We start from the raw sequence: 17,745 nt of genomic DNA, 5'->3' as shown, positions 1-17,745 counted from the left end.
TATAATTGCTATGGGAATACGAATGACTGCAGCGTCGGTAAGCCAGCGATGATACGCTAAGCATAGACCACTGAAAATGTTCAGCCCTGTTGCAAAGACCATTATCACACAGTACAGTGTTTTGGATTCTGGTCACAGACTTGCTCAAACTTTTTAACTGTAAGACCTGCTCTTTTCTGCATGGTGTATGTATGTAGATACCACATTCAACCGCTCTAGAGTAGTCAACATGTCGGCCATCTTGAAACAGTCAAAATATAATGTTAACTTATATGACTTATGTGACTTGATGTCACAATACTGCAGTCTCTGGATGGTAAAAATCTATTAAAAAAATAGGGAATAATGTAGTATATTAATAATATTAATATGAAAGAATTTTCTATATAGATGTTTTTTGTATTGTTTCTTGTATTTTCAATTTTGCACTGCATTCTTTAGGGTTAACAGAAATGTCCATAAGATTAATGTAATGTATAATGTAATATACCCAAAGAAAATCATTTTTTTTTTCTTCTTTTATACTGTAAAACATACAATGAAAAAGTCACTAAACAGCCAGTTTCAAAGGTGATTCAACTGTTAGCGGAAAGGATACTAAAGTGTTACCAGTGTTACAACAATGATCCTCAAAGAATTACACCATACACATACACAACAGGAATGAATCTTCAGATAACAGCACCATTCAAACTTTCCACAGGGGCTGGCCAAATAATCAGACAAGGGGATTCTGGGTAATGCTGTACTGAGCAGAGCTCCAAGCTTACTGCACCTGTGGCGCAAAACGACGGTAACCAAGTGGCTGGATGAGCAGACGCAAACAATTCATTCTCAACATACAGCCCCACCATGGCCTGAGGGGGCAATTTACAGCAGATTATTCCCTGCAGACCAAGAAGTGGTGGAAACAAAGCTATGCCTCATCAGAAAGAGCCTCTCCAGAAATATTGTGATTTACTTCATTTGATAGCTTTTAGCTGCGTATCTCTCTCCCAATGATCTTCTCCATACCCGGTCTTCAACAACCATCCAGTCTTTCTATTTTCAAACATCCTTTTTATACAGTCAGGATGGAATTATATAATCACGCACTCGGCATGATTCCAATCAAAAAACCAGACAGAAAAGATCAACCTGATCAAGCATTCCTAAATTCAAAATATCAACTGGTAATGTGATAAAAAACACTTAGTATTACATCAGTATATGCACATACACTTTTACTCATTCTTATGTCGTATCCAAACCTGTATGAAATTCCTGCAGAACACAAAATTACATATTTGAAAGAGATAGATCACCCAAAAAATTTTATTCTGTCATCCTTTACTCACCCTCTTGTCATTTTAATCTTTAACTTACCTTTAACTTACATTGTATGGACAGAAAACCATAGGGAGAAGTATTCCTATAAATAATGTTTGAAGACCATCAACATGCCAGTGCCTTGCGAGCGCTTTAATGACCTTGATAGAATGTTTAATAAAACATTCCCGAGGGAACATGCAAATTCACATATGTGCATCATATATAGTCCATTTAATGCATCCCCTGTCTCATCCTTCCCCAAACAATCAAAAACAAACAGCAATCCAATGAGCATGTTCCCAAATGCAGCTTTCATCATTCCGTCTTGCTGGTATTATTGTACAATCCTTTATTTCTGTCAGAGATGTGTCTTTAACTAAAATTTGCTTATTTTATCAGCATTCTAACTGAACCAGGGAAGCACGTACCTCTTGTAATACCTGAAAGCCTTGTTATGACTGTGTGGCCATGAAATAGATGCAGAACAAGTTTGTTTATGTTAAAGTATAAAGGCTAAAAGCCAGTCACTCTTTTTTCCTCAGAAAACGAAAGGCGATTCTTTAATGCAACAAGACTGAATTATTCACATCTAGCCCTCTTGAGAAATAAATAGAGGAGAAAGAACTGAGAAATAGGACATGGAGAAAGTGGGGCACACAGGAAAGAATGGGAGTGTCAAAGTGAGATAAAGCACAGGAAGAGGCAGCGTGGAGGCAGGGACTTTCAAGGTGAGACGAAAGTCATTGCTCCACGTTTTAAATATGGTTATGGTACTCTGTTATTGCGTTGTCATCACAATTCAACTTTTAACAACAACAACACAACAAAACCATTACAGTCAAAGATACTCAAAAGACTCAAACTTGTAACACCCGAGTACGGCTACAAAAATTACTAAATTACTAAATTAATACGCAAAATATTACTACATAAGAGGATCTAAAAATTAGGTCAGTGCAATTAAAATTAATCGTAATCGTAAATTTTGGCCTTCAACAATTACAAAAACTAATAATAATGATAATTACTAAAATAATAGAGGTAAAACAATTATTGTGCCGCGTTCCATTTGCATGGATCCTCTCGGTCCTTGTGGTATAAATCCACCGAATTTTATATATATATATATATTTATACAACCGTATATAAAGCACACCCCTTTCCTTTACAGTAGTGGTTCAGCTGTGCTATTTCTTTACATTTCTTTTTCAGTTGAATTCACAGTTTAAAAAATAAGATTTTTAATTTTCTATGTTGTTTTAAAATATAATGAGTAATTGTGTTATATAATCTTGATCTCAATATAGGCCAAAATAATCGTGATTAGGATTTTTGTCTTAATCGAGCAGCCCAAATGTACAACAAATATTGATAACTAATAAAACCGTCAATTTGTGTCTTGTGAGCATTTAGTTTTTCCATACATTTTATAGTACATTAGAATAAAACCCATTTATTTTTTATCATTGATAAACTGATAAGGCACCAAAAGCGAATATGGTACAAACACGCCCTCCTGACATCACTGTCACCATTACCGTATCAGCTAGCCTGCCTTGATCTTTGGCATTTTGACATCACAGGCATTAGCTCATAACATTTGGCTGTTTGCCACGCTTATATTTTTACACGTCACACTAAGTGCACATTACGAGACTGAAGCTTGTTGCCAGGCGCACATTTAAAGACTCGCCGTTCTTTGTTTCATGTTGTTTTGGCACACTTTACACATCTAATTGCTAACTAGGTGCGTCAATTAAAACGTCATTCCACTCCCCCGCAAACTCTTCCACATAGCAACGTATGAGAGCGTGCATCCGAATAACAAATGGAGGAGAAAGAAAAGGAGAATAAAGGCAAAATACAAGTAAAACTGTGGTTAAGGAGTCATGGGAGACTGTTTGTTTTTTTATCTTTGGTTTCCAAAACATCTTGTCCTTCTCTATTGCTTGTTGGGACACATCGGATTTTAAACAACTTAAGATGGTCTCACAAGAGTTGACTATGGTATGCCTGGTTTGCCAGCCTAATCTCACGGAATTCGTAACTATTTTACAAGGTGGCTAACTTCCGCTAATTACTGCACATTTCTTTGTAAAATAAAAATATATTTGATGTCAATTTTAAAAACATATTCTAAATTCTAAAACAAATACAAATAAATAATTCAAAAGTCTTATTAATATAAACAAAGCCTTTTTCTGTGCTTTTCATTACTTTTATTTTTTAAGAAATATCAAACTGCTGTTCAAAACATGTATCACGATTCATTTAATATCTCAACTCACTTAAATCGTCACATATTATAGTCGATTTTCAACCAGCTCACGGTAAATCGCTTCATACCCATCCCTTAACATAACGTCAGTGACTTAAAACACACTAAAACATGAATGAATGAGATCATACGAAATGATATAAATTAGCCAACTCGTAAAATAGGAACGAATCCCAAATGTGTTGGATGTGCACCTGACCTTATATTGATTATTAACTAAAAATCTTATATGTGGACGAATTATGCTACAAAGCAATTGGTGCAGTATGATTGAATTTTAAAGTGAAAGTTCAACACCCAAATAATTCTGTCATCATGTACTTACCCTCTTTACATTTCAAACCTGTATCACTTTCTACTGCAGAACACAAAAGAAGATATTTTGAAGAAAGTTGATAACCGAACACGGCCGGCACCCTTTCACTTCTATCGCATAAGTGAATGGGTGCCAGTGGAACACGTTTTTCAAAATAGCATCTTTTGTGTTCTGCGGATTAAAGAAAGTCAAACAAGTTTGAAATTACAAGTGAGAAAATGATGACAGAATTCCGATTTCTGGGTGAACTATCACATTGAGTAATACATGCACGGCATACATGTCTCTTGAAAAATTATAAAGCTTGACCATTACATTGTTGTAGGGGTACTAGCCGGGTAAAGCTCCATTAGAGTGTATGCCTGACATTTCTACGATGGAATAAACCCACTATATAATCTGCGCGAGAGAGAGAGAGAGAGAGGGCCTAAGAATAGCCCAGGGAAAGGTGTGTGTCCAGTCAGACACGAGCGCAGATATATTTGGAGACGTGAGGCCCTGTGGGAGTGACCTAAAGCACAAACATAGACAAACACACACGCAAACTGTTAAGTCCAGCAAAACTCCCCTCCTACGTGGTCATTCATACCTGCACCAGCCTTCCCTGCATGCGAAAAAAAATGCTCGCAGCATATGGACTTTATGATCTTCAGCAAATGAGATGTTCCACCAGGAGCCGGTGCACAGCTGTTCACAGTAACCAAAAGAGTCATATTTGAAGAATCATGAGGAAAAGATTGCCTTGCGTTTAATGAGCCGGCACAACGACAGCAACCCACACCAAAGGAGAGCGTTTCGAATGCTGCGCTTTAAGGGGAGGCCGTTAAATTTGAGGGATTATGTAATGTAAACCCAAGAACAACATTTGTTCTCTTTAAAGTAGAGCTCCCATGATGCTTTGTGGCAGTTTAGGAAACTTCCAAGAAGGCGTATTTAATGAATAGTAAGGGTGTGTGGGGAATTGGGGAGGGAAGGAGAAATCGATTCGCTGCGATGCAGCCTCAAGATCGATCCACAAAAACGCATAATTGGAATTGCAAGTTAATTATTAATAATCCTATTTAATTCAACAAGAGGCAGAGAAATTCACATCGAGCAATTCACGCGTGACATGCTATTCGGAAAGTTTACAATTTTCATGCCAATTTACAGAAAACAAGACTCTGGAAAGTACAAAACCTGCGCTTCGCTGCTTGCTAGATATAGTATTTTACTATCTGCTCTTTGTCTGTCATTTTTCCACTTTATAAATGCTAAAAAGAGATCTAAACTCAATTTTTTACTTTTCATATCTTAAGGGAGTACAAAAAAACGATTTACATTTACATTTAGACATATAGCAGACGCTTTTATCCAAAGCGACTTAAAAAGAGTTTATGAGCAATAAGCGATAGTTCATACAGGAGCCATAATACATTAGGTGCCAATACAAAGTTACTGGTTTCAACAAAAGCTAGACCACTACCTGTTGAGAGAAAGGGTTGGTGTATTTTTTTTTTTTCTCATTTGTTTGTCAAGTATTCACAGAAGAGATGGGTTTTAAGTAGTTTTTTAAATGTTGTGAGAGATGTGGTTGAACGGACAGAGATCCGATGCTGAAAATTACAGCAGGAGTTCATAAACACCAACCCCTGCTGAGAGCTCGTTTGACAAACTTTACCCACACTTTGGTCTGACAAATAAGCACACACGCGAGATAAGATCAACAGTAAGAGACCTGTCAAAACACAAACGCGCATAAGGCGTGAGAGCAAACACACAGTGAAAATAAGCGTTTCTTATCTGGGTAAAGAGGAAGCCCTTTGTTTAACATGTGATCGATAATGACTCGTGCTAAAATGACGTTTAGATCATCCGGCTTTGAAGGTCCGGCCCCGATATCACTGTGAACGAGAAACTGCACAAACAACATTTCAACCCTATACAGTCCTGAAGACCCACTCCTCAGATAAACACACACCACTTAACAACCTAGGAGCAAACATTTCTCTTCAAGTCGAATCGAGAAAAAAAGAAGAGAGCCGAACACTTTAGCGCTACGTCTTTTTCTGGTCCCTTCAAGTATTTACATACAGATGAGAAAGATAGTGTTGCAAAAGAAATTCACATGAATGATTGAGACAGATACCATGAAGACACCCGACAGGAAACAATTCTCTCCACTCTCCCCTGCTCACATTCCTTGGAAGGCAGAAGCTGAGATGTCCACAGATACGTCTCATTTAAATGTACAATGACAGGTGTTTTTCTCTCGTACCTGATGGCACGGACTTGCGTTTACAATTTAGAGAGTTTTTTGTAACCCTAACACAGAACACGACCGGAGGGTCTTGTATTTGACAAGTTACTTGTCCGACAGGCTGACCGACTCAAAAACATGATTTTTGCTGCTTGTCCAGTTTACTTAACTAACTTAAGTTAAATCAACACAACGTTTGGAAAATTTGGTCACAACATGATGTTTTATGAGTAGTCATATTACTTAATCCATTCCTCTTGGAACAACGTAAAGGAGTTATGTTAACATAAAATTGTTACAATTGGGCAGAGGACTTCCCAGTTTGCTTTGCGTATAAGTGCATTTTGAGTTCTTGTCTTAAATTAGTGTTATTTTATGATTTGTTTTCTAAAAAAAAACCTTGTTAGTGTTTAATGTTTATTTATCCTCAAGGTTTTGAAGAGTTTCTTATATTTTTTTATATTTGTGGCTACCATTATTCAGAAAAGCATTGCCTTTGATTAGGTAATGGGAAATTACATTTTAAACTTTGAATTTATGTCGAGTTCTCTTAACTAAATATCCTCTTAGTGAAAACAAAATAAAATAAATCTGATTATTAATAAAAATGTATAAAATTAAGAAATGTTCTCAGGTGACTTCATTGAATAAACTAATTCGGAAATTTATTTGTATATATTGGTTTAATGTAAAATAAACATTTAAGCATTATTGAAATACACCACGTATCTTTTATTATACCATGCTCTAGATGCCCAGTTTTGCATGCGAGGAGAAAAATGCTGTTTTGGTGTGTGTCTTTTTAAATGCAAATGCGCTGCTATTCTCCGTGCCCTTTTCACAAAACGCAGCCAGGGCTGTGAGCCTGTGCTTCCAACGACAAAATAAGAAAGAAGGGTCACATAAAGAGAATGAGAAATGCTGTGTCTCATCTTTAAACACACATTGTTTTTTCTATAAGCGAACAGACTCCTAACAAAGCCGTCACGCTTTCTATATGCGAAAGTACACATGACGAACTGGTCGCGTATTTACAAACCATACACAGTGCTTTCTATAAGTGAAAGTACCCTAACAGTTACCCAAGAAAGAAGGGTCACATAAAGCGAATAAGAATTACTGCGTCTCATCTTTGAACACCAAACACATTGTTTTCTATAACAGGGCTCAAGACTAAATTTTTGGACTAGGAGCCTTGTAGCCCCAGACTGTAAATTTTAGGAGCGCAAGGGAAAAATTTAGGTGCATACATCAGCATGCAAAATTTTAATAGAGTATAGACAAAAGCTTTGTTATCGATTGGTGCTAAATAGAGAGACGTTAATCTGAATTCATTTGAACAAACAGAAATTGTGCTTGTCAAAAAGTATAGTAATTGTATAGTGTTATGCAATAAAGCGAAATGAAAGGACCCGTGTTATGTTCCTATGATGATTTTATTGTGTTTTTATTGTGTATTAAGGAAACTTTTCCTAATGTTCACACAACACATGTAAATATGACTTAAAATAAAACAGAGCATTTGCCTGTCGGTCGTTCTAGCTGTGAACGGATTGATCCAGCGCTGTCTCAAGTAATCCACAGATAAATGACGTTTCCTCGGCGGGTGGTTTAGTTTTAAACGTCTCATATATCAAATCGTTCATCCTCGGGCTCAAGAAATACGTCACAGCAAACAGCGACATGTTGAGTCTCATCAACAAAGATACTGGGTAGTAATTTTTCACCTTTTCTGAGTTGGTAGATGCACCAGATACCCGATTATAGATATTTATGCATAATATAAAATATATTTTATATAATATGTTGCGTTGCGCCGCATCCAACAGGTAGAAGACGTCTCAACACTGAATATGTCAAATCAACAGTTTAAAATCGCACTTTTAATGTTTAAAGGCCGTTACACGAATAACAGCATGATTTTATAATGTGTCGCTAGAAAAGGATGACAAAATAAACGGATGCTGCATTAATTTCGTTAATCTGAAAAAAAAATATTGCATGCGCTAATGCATTAATATAAACTCATGTCTGTGTGTACGTTTATATTTAATTTAATTATTATATAATATACTTACAATATAAACCTAAACATTTATTTTGAAATTGATTAATCGTGATTAAAGGATTTGACAGCCCTTACATTTGACATTTATTCATATATCAGACGCTTTTATCCAAAGTGACTCACAAATGAGAGAGCTTTTGTTACAATGTAACATCTTTAAAACATATATAATATATATATAATAAACAGTACTCAACTGTCTTAATCTTAAATAAAAGAGAGAAATGCTGACATTCTCTTAAAAATTTCTAATAATACTGGCCATACTGGATTCATGCGAGACACTCATATGCACCATTCAGTTTGGTTTGGCAGAGGTTGAGAAACGACAGAGCATTCAATAACTGCGGCAGGGCACCCCCACCCTCCTTATATAGCATGCAAAGAGTATACGAAGCCTCTCGCTGTAAAGCGGGAACGGGTCTGAAACAACCGTCAGCACCACGCTACACAAATGAAGCTATTAAACTGCTCTCCTGTATAGAATCAATGAAGACTTCGGCTTATCAATCAGTGAAAGACTATGAATAGCAAGCTGTGCTAAAATTCTCTGGGCTGTAAGAGCTGTGCGAGAAAAGCCTGCGTTCTGGATGCTAGAGGCAGGATGAATATTAGGCTCTGCGACGTGTGAACTGTGATGGACTTAAAGATATGAAGGGACAGATAGAGGGCAGCTCCACGGGACATTTGAAACGAGAGTGAGAAATGTGTGCGTGTTCTAGGTCAGCGGTTCATCTAGAGAAAGAAGAACACACTCAATGACACTGCATGTTTCTGAACGATGTGTGTGTTTGTGTGTGTGTGTGTGTGTGTGCGTGTGTGGGTGCATTACAGAATCACGGGAGCTTTCAACACGGTCCTATAACCAAACACAACAGCAAAACAGTAACTCAATTCTGTAGCTCACCTTGGCAAAGTCAGTGTTATGAGTTTGACTTCCAAGTATTGATAAAATATACTGTATATGTTTTAAATGCATTTTTACATAAGCAACATAAATGTATTGATTTAAATAAGGGCATAGTCCTGGCTTCACCCAAAAATGAAAATTTGCTCATCATTTCCTCACAGTCATTTCAAACCTTCTACAGAAAACAAAAGAAGATACTTTGAAGAACAACAGCGGAACCCATTGACTTAAATTGGTTTTGGGTCAGTACGATAGAACGATTCTTCAGCAAAATAAAGTCATACAGGTTTGAAATGACGAGAGGGTGAGTAAATGATGACTGAATTTTCATTGTTGGATGAACTTTCCCTTTAAGCTAAACCTTGTATGTGACACCAGGCCACAAACGTCAAGAGAATAACAACACGTTTTATTAACAGAACTAAGACTAAAGAAAATGCAGAAACATGCAAAACAAGAACGGAAATGCGAAAAAGAGAAAAAGAAAAAACACAGAAAAAGTACAAAAAAGAGGTTCAAAACCCGTGCCATATAAGCTATCTAACAATGACAAACATCAGAACACACAGTGAAAAGTAAGAGCCTACTACAAATGCAAGAGAGCAGTAGGCAAATATTTATATACAGGAGGCTGGAGTGTCGGAGGAGTATGTGAGGATTACATGACAAATACTTGAGAGAGAAATGAAGCTAGCATTCGCATAACACAATCCGGCTTCATTTCGGAATCCCAGAAGGCAGGAGGCACTGAATCACAATGAATTAAAAGACGGATTTGCAGACTCCCTCAGCGTCACTATTGTATTTCAACTTTTTTTGCGCAGCTAAAAGGTGTCCCAAGTTATTCTCTATCTCGGCTAGTTCTTGTTCTTTATCTGTGCTGAACTAGCAGGCTGACTAATTAAGCATTTCCATTGCGTCTGAGCGTGTAGGCAGAGCTCTCCGACAAGGCGTGCAAAGGCCTGTGCGGATCTCAGAGGACTTAACTCGGCCGTGGTGTACGAGATGATCAATGACTCAATGCCACCCAGAGCGCCAACTCACTAGCAACAGTTTATCTGGATAACCAGAAAGAAAGCCAGGGGCCAAAACACGACGTCAGCACATTGTGAAACAATGATATCCCAGCCTCGGCTTTGATTAAGTATTGTCTCAAACAGTGGGGTCAGAAAGTCTGAGCCACATTCTCATTCAGGGAATAAAAATGAAGATCATACCAGGAAATAAACGGTAAGGAAAGGCCTAAAGGTGCTCTGTGTACTTTTTAGGAGGATCTATTGACAGAAATGCATTATAATATGTCTTCAGAGGTGTATAAAGACCTGACATAATGAAGCGTTATGTATACAGTTTCTTAGAAAAAAAAGTGAAGAGATCTCAAGATATGATGTATTTAGCTTAGCTTTGGTTCACTTTACTATTCCCACCACTTTTAGGACAGGAAGAAACTTTCTCAGTTTAGGTTCCTCATTTTTGGTCATCCGTTAATTGTGAAAGTCGGCCACTTCTCATTACAGAAGAACCGTATCACACTTAGCGCCAATCGTATGTAATCAGCCGGGCAGCTACACTGTCCATTTGCGTTTTATTACACCCCACATCTTACCTGATTAGAAAAAAAGCTATTTGAATGATGGTCTACATTTCAATAGATAAATCGACTCAAGTTTCCTGAGTCACTCCATCAAGTCTCACTCACTGTCATAACAACCTGTCAAAGGTTTTGCCTGTAATCTCTCTTTTTCTCAGCTCCCACCGCTGTTCAGATCTCTCTCTCTCAGAACGTTTTCTGATGGCAGCAGCCAGGTAGCAGAGAGAGCTATTCTCACATCCTTTTGCTCAACAGGTGAGTAATCCCATTTTCCCTTCTCCCAAACCTCTATCTTCAGCCCAAACCCAATTTATTTTAAAACTCCCTTTATCATAAACGCAGTGCGTGGAAAATTGAACGGGACCCATTTTGTCAAGAAAATTAGATTTCTTTCACAATATCTTGATTTTTAAAGGAACAGTTCACCCGAGATGTACCATTGTTACATCGTTCACTTCATATAAAACACTTTTTCTATGAAAGATAATAAGTGATTTAATCAATGCAAAAATTGGTGGATTCGGTACATAATGGACTCGCTTAAACGCTCAATAAAGCAAAATAAACAATAAGTATTCATAATATTCTTTAAAAATTCTTCACAAAAACACTGTTCGAAAATTATAATGTTATCATGAAACTACTATGGGCTGTCAGTTTAATAAGGCTGACAAAGCAGAAGAAAACAAAAGGGAAGCATAGCAAAACAAAATGGCAAAGAAAGCAGGAGGGATGGGAATGGATGGAAGGTTCTGCTTAAAGGAGCAGCACGTACCCCAACAAAGAGTGCAAAATGAGTGCAGACGGACTGCGCGTAGCCCCCCTTAAAAGAGACAGACAGAAAAGAAGAGCCGAACACAATGCTATGATATTCCCTGTAGTGAGGACGTGCTTCTATCAGTCTTTCTCTATCAGTCCTTCTACCATCACACGATGGAGTTCAGAATGAAGCGGATTTGGGCTGTACGATGCATGTTCCATGTACTGGGAAAATTGAATTTGAACACTCCATCCAATTCATTCTGTCGTGCACAACACTTGTCAATTGTGGAATATCCTCAGCGTTTTCTAACATGTGTATGTATCTGATTTAATAAAGCTTATTTTTAAATATTTAGTTGAATGAAATATGAAATTGGCTATTATGTATTGAGAAGGCTGTCGACTGGTAGTGGACACAACAAGAACCCAAGGAAACTTTGGTTAACGGATTGAAAAAAAATCAATAGCCAAATATTGCCCAGTCAATCCATCATTCATTAGCTGGTACTTCACCCGGATAACAAGAAAAGAATCTGAGAGATACCGTCTGACAGAGACTTTATTTGTTATGCAATATAATATGATTTCATAGTCCTCCTCTTCCAGGGGAACCTGCGGTACCGCAGAAATGTGCAGCTGGAAAGCTGGAAATGACTACACAGATGAAACATTGGGCAGTGAGCAGTCACACTATGATGCATGCAGGATAAGTGACAGTGATGAAAATATCCCACGACATCAAAATGCGCTAAAACACTTCTGGTCAGATCAGTCAGAATGAGAGCATGATGTTTTGGGGCAAGCATTAAGTTCACTTAGAAGAGGACACGTCTTCTATCCTGACTGTTTGATTACCCCTGCAAGGGTCACACCCTTTTATGTCATTTCAAAGAAAATATGCATGTGTACACGCAAAATATAAGAATTGTGCATGCGCTTACACTAAAGTCACGGTCACACTTGACTTTGCCCTCCATTGACTTCCAATCAAACGCATGCGAACGACAGACCGTAAACGCAAGCCCGTCCGAAGATATTTATCATTTCGCCACATAGAAAAGGTGAAGTTTAGAACTGCGAATTTGCGCCACGTTAGACCAATAGAAGATCGAAACGTCACAGCGAGGCCTCTCGGTACAAGAAATGTAAAAGAGGGAGGAATTGCTCCCGCCCATTTTCGCCACGCCGTCCGAATGAATTTCGCATGCTCAAAGTCTTATCTGACCACGGCGCAAAACAGGTAAGCGCGCGTTTAGCCTTTTGGATCACTGCCAGAGAACTCTGACGTTATAATCGAACAGTAGCACAAAATGCAGAGACAATTCTGATCCTATGCTGGTTTTCTTTAAATATAACATGCAACTAGACATTTAGGTAACCGGAGCTCAAATCAGCCTAAGGGAGGTTAAGTGTTCTCAACAACGGCTTAATCTGAATCCACTGGATTAATTCAGATATTTCAGTCCCTCGGGCTGTATTCAAACATACCCACTGAATTTAAAACAATGTAATTCTGCAAGGACAAAGAAACAGGACCAAAGAGCCAAAAAATTACGTGAAGAGATGGTTTTGGCACCCATCCCCCCAGATCTGAGCCAATGGAATACAATTGAATAAATGGATTAACCTAAATACAAAGCAATCCTCCATGCAAGGTAAGAGAGTAAAACAAACACATAAATGAGAAAGCCAAAAACACACATACAGTCTTCTCTGGATAATAATGAAAGCTGCAATAATGTTAAAAAATCCTGGCCACAGCCCATCAAAAAACATATTTAGGTCCCTAATCCCTACAGGGACAAAAAGGACAGATTCTTGGCACTCCTAAAAGTAAATAAACAGGCATATTAAAAAGTGCACTATGACGGCACTTCTTTATAGAAAATTAGTCAACAAAGACCCTTTGGAGATCTATAGCAACCCCAGGAAGGACACACACACGTGTCTAGTAGACCTATGCTCCTGCAGTGACTCACAGAAATGAAGCCGAGCTAACTGCTTTAAGTATTCAGCTGATTTCATGAAGGCATACGTCATCCTCGTCACAGAGAAACCCCGCCCATCCACTAATGAGGTCATCATGTGACCTGGCCAGTGCGCTAATCACAAAAATATTTATACGGCGAGGCCCCCAAGGCCGTGTGTCTCGCAAAGAACCACTCAACCAAAATTAAGTTTTCGGTAAGCTGTTTGACACAAGTAGGCGGAAGGTTTGCATCATGAAACTACTACTCTAAGCTTCAGTCATGCTCACGTGCGGCTACTCTGCAAACATGTGGCACACGTCAGGGCACAGAGGGATTATGGGAGATTTTTTCCTCCTGCATTCATCCTCAACCGAGACCGTCAACACAAGTCTGGAGCTCCTCGTTTGAGGCAGCCAATCAAACACACCTCAAGCGAAAGCGTTGCCTAGCTACAGCAACAAGCGCTTGGTCGAAACCCCCACAACCGTCGGATTCTGCACAACTCCTTTTGCTCCTGCTTACTGTTCAAATTAAGTCTGAATAAAAGGGATGTAAAAGACAAAATGGATTCGATTTACTCTTGGTATTAACACGGTACCACATCTGGGCATCAAGAAAGTTCGATAGTAATTCGAATTTAGTTGGCAAGTGCGCTCATCACATCTCTACAATACAATAAATCCAACATGAGTTAAGACATGAAAAACACTTTGGGTAGGGCTTATTGATCCATTCAAATTGAACTATATCAACCAAAAATTAAATGCATGCACATCGGAGTCGAGGGGATCATTAAACCAACCATCCAGACACAGATGAATTGATATAGACCAACACCAGGGCAGGCTAACAAGAACCACACCGTTCCGCTTCCAACTTCCAGAATCTTCATATTAGCGGTTAAAGGGTTTCCGTCATGCCTCTCTTCCTCGGCTAACAGGACGTATGCAGTACGCTCGAGTCCTGAAGCCCTTAATTGGCCGGTCTGCTGGAGACAAGCACTCAACAAAGAAAATGGCTGGGCCATAAACAAGACCCTCGCTGTCCATAATCCCTGCTTAATTTCACATTAACTGATAATCGGCAAATCGAGAGTGGAAGAAAGACATAGCGCATAAGATACCTCGCTGGCTAACCTCCTGCCATTATGACAAATGAGCACCTCCGACCTGCTGAGGCAGGAACAATTAGTTATAAAACAGCAAACCAAAAGTCAACAAGCTAAAGCGGAGCTGAAGCTCATTTCATTAAAAAAATGGAAATAATTGAGCCTTGTTCGCCTAAAAGTGGTCTGAACGATTTTCAGGCAATCGATGGGTTGGAACTGACGGCGACGCTGTCATCTTTTAACATGGCAATAAAAGGTGTACTATAGTCTCAAATTACCCAGAATCCTCCTCCGCATATGACTCAGATTGTAGGCCTTTCTGTCATTTACGCTGTACCGCTACTTTCCTAGGAATCAGGAAAGCAACTGCGAGAAATTAACATATGGCATTTAGAAAAATCCTGCCACAGTATCCACCGGAGGGCCTTTACACATCTTGGGCCTTAAGTGCCTGTTCCTGGAAAAAATCCATCCTTCATTCTTCAGTCTTTACCTGAAATAACGAAAAAAAATCGGTCTTTTTTCCTCTAATCAAAAGCAGCTTTTCAGAAGCATGCGGGTCTGCGACACCACACGGTACTGATAAATACGCGCTTGGGCGAAAAGGTTTAAGAAATTATTGCAAAGCTGCAGGTGGGACTATTTGCCAGATCTTTGCTGCAGGGCAGAGAACAAACATTCTTGTGTCTCCCACTTCAAGTTCTAAGAAATCAGGCCTGAAAACAGGCAGAAAGAGACGTTTCTTAGCTCTCGTTTCACTACGCAAGACTACTGCGTGCCTTTTCCCCTAGAAACAAGGCTGTCTGAGAACATATGAACACATTGGGACCTATTTGAACAATAGCGGCCATCCCAGCGGGCCAAGTTGCAAAGCACAGATCCTGAACTAAACATGTAGGTACAGAACAGCCCTCAAAGGGAATTCTGGCTCCATCCAGCTTTCTGTTAAATAGCATATCGTTTGAATGATCTAGTGACAAGACTGGAAGATTTGTACCTTTTACAGACACAAATGTTACAGGAACATTTCGAGTCCTTGTGACTCGATTGGTAGAAATAGCTTTCCTGTAGCTCAGTGGTAAGAGCATTTGCGTTAACAACGCAAGGTTGTGGGTTCGATCCCAGGGGATTGCAAATACCTATGTAAAATGTATAGGATAATGCAATGTAAGTCGCTTTTAAGCGTCTGCCAAATGCATGTAAATGTAGAGCACTGTGTTAGCCAAGCAAAGGTTGTGGAAACACACATACAGATTTTAAATATACATATTTGGGATAAAATTGTCTGCAAAACGCATAAAGGTAAATAAGGAAGCGCATTGACAAAAGCCACAAAACTATGACTTCACGGGTCCTCAAAAACTTGATAGCTCAGTCAGGGAAAAAACACAAACTGCACTGTATGTACCAATGGAACTGCTGAATCCAATGTCTTACCTCTTGCTGACAGTTTCTTTGTGTTAATAATTTTAGCAGCATATTCCTGGCCAGTGGATTTCTTCACACATCTCCGCACCACGGAGAACGCGCCCCTGTGAATGAAGAACACACACTTTGATTTCCCTCGAAAGTCAAATATGATGTACCTGACGCTCGCGTACGCGGAAAGAGCTGCCAATCGCCGGTGACGTAACAGCAGCGTCATTATAAATGCCCGCATCGGTCATGATTTCGAAAGGTGTGAATCACTTAATACTGTCTGCAAGATATAAAAACAGACTTACCATAAAAACTTAATATAAGCTACAAACAAATAGGAGAAATGGACGGCAAGCAAGGAGGTTCACATGTGATTGTCAGAAAAACAGCTGTAATTATTTGCCCAAAAGTGAATTCTCAGAAAACGCGTCATTGTTCATTGATCGATTGATTAAATCCCTCTTTATCCCTCCTAAGATATTAAAGTGTGAAGAACTGTGTGTGCGACACACTCAATGTTTCATTTTAATGTCACGTTAACGCCGAGATATCCTTTAGTGCACTACATAGTGCACTTGTAATTTCAAAGAGCTGCCCAACACAACCATTTCGCCCGTGGATACGAGCACAAAACAATATACAATACAGAGAAACGTCGTTAAATGTCAGGCAAAGTGCCAACAAAATACCCAAAGTAACAAAAAAGCTATACGTCCAACTCCAAGCCCTTAAAATAAAACAAGGTGTGGACATTCAACATTGCATACACACTATGTCAAACGTTCTATGCTACACGTACCCAAAGCCACTACGGACCGGCAGAGGAGCTGAAATTAATCATCTTTAAACCTCCGTCAGTCACGCAGAGGGGGCTTGATCGGATCAAGTCCAGAACCGACACAGTCCCAGACCTGAACCGACGAAGACCCCGATCTGTGGCTGTCGGAAAGGTTTACGAGTCTCTTTGCAAGTCATAGCCGCTGTCAACATCCAAGTACGCAAACGGAACGAAACAAATAAGAGTAACTTGCGCCGATTACGTCACAATGGCACAATGTTGCGCGCACTTACTTTCCCAGCTCTTCGTAAAGCTGATACTCGTCCGTAAACCTGGTCGAGGTTACGATTGTAGCCATGTTGTGTGCGCGTGTGGGGAGGGGGGTCGGTGCCTCTGCTGCTGCGGTTCAGGTTTCGGGAGGAGAATCTCATGTGTTCCAGTGAGAGAAAGAAGGCAGAGATACAGACGGAAAGAGCCGAGGGGAGGGGCCGCGCGGTGGGGGTGGAGAGAAAACAACGCGGGACAACGCGAGACTTCCTCGCAATCGGCAAAGTCACGGGTAGAGTGACAGGCTGACTGAAGTATGCGAGCCGAAATAGATGGGTGTGTGCGGTGTCCCCTACATACAAAAATAGACAAAATTGTGATCACAGTATTATGAAGTTTAAATGCAAGTACAATATTCAGTGAACAAGTATTTATCATTTGGAATTTTGGGTTAAAATGTCCCTTATTGGTTATTTTGTGCAGTGCATTGTTCACTGTTTTGTATTTGTTTACCTCTGTTATTAATGTTACACATTTGAAGATGCCAATATTAATGTACTATACTGCAATGTCATGTAGATTGTTAGATGTAATACTGTATTGATGAAAATCCTCAGACATTTATATCAACTACGGATTTAGACTGAAATCATCAATACTACCTGTATGACATTATTATGAAATAACATATTTTACAAACGTTTTATTTTTCAGCATGCTTCTTTCCT

At 39.1% G+C, this 17,745-nt stretch overlaps 1 protein-coding gene across 18 annotated transcripts in view; it reads right to left on the bottom strand.

The window, feature by feature from the left end:
* Positions 1-17,241, bottom strand: part of camk2g1 (calcium/calmodulin-dependent protein kinase (CaM kinase) II gamma 1) — a 63,471-nt gene extending 46,230 nt beyond the window's left edge. For 5 of the 18 annotated variants that reach the window (XM_056771304.1, XM_056771308.1, XM_056771310.1 and 2 more), the window contains exons 1-2: positions 17,044-17,236; positions 15,991-16,085 (exon numbers count right to left, since the gene is read on the bottom strand). In XM_056771304.1, coding sequence (XP_056627282.1) covers positions 15,991-16,085; positions 17,044-17,108 — 160 coding nt within the window. In that variant the 5' untranslated portion in view covers positions 17,109-17,236. Of the gene's footprint in view, positions 1-15,990; positions 16,086-17,043 lie in introns of all 18 variants that reach the window. The other 13 variants (XM_056771291.1, XM_056771292.1, XM_056771294.1 and 10 more) reach the window with 5 other exon arrangements.
* Between the last annotated feature and the right edge of the window lie 504 nt (positions 17,242-17,745).

Source organism: Triplophysa dalaica, chromosome 17 (genome assembly GCF_015846415.1).
Source record: "Triplophysa dalaica isolate WHDGS20190420 chromosome 17, ASM1584641v1, whole genome shotgun sequence".
In the NCBI taxonomy this organism is placed as follows: domain Eukaryota; kingdom Metazoa; phylum Chordata; class Actinopteri; order Cypriniformes; family Nemacheilidae; genus Triplophysa; species Triplophysa dalaica.
The sequence above is the reverse complement of the archived record's forward strand: the minus strand, read 5'-3'. Positions and strand labels throughout refer to the sequence as shown.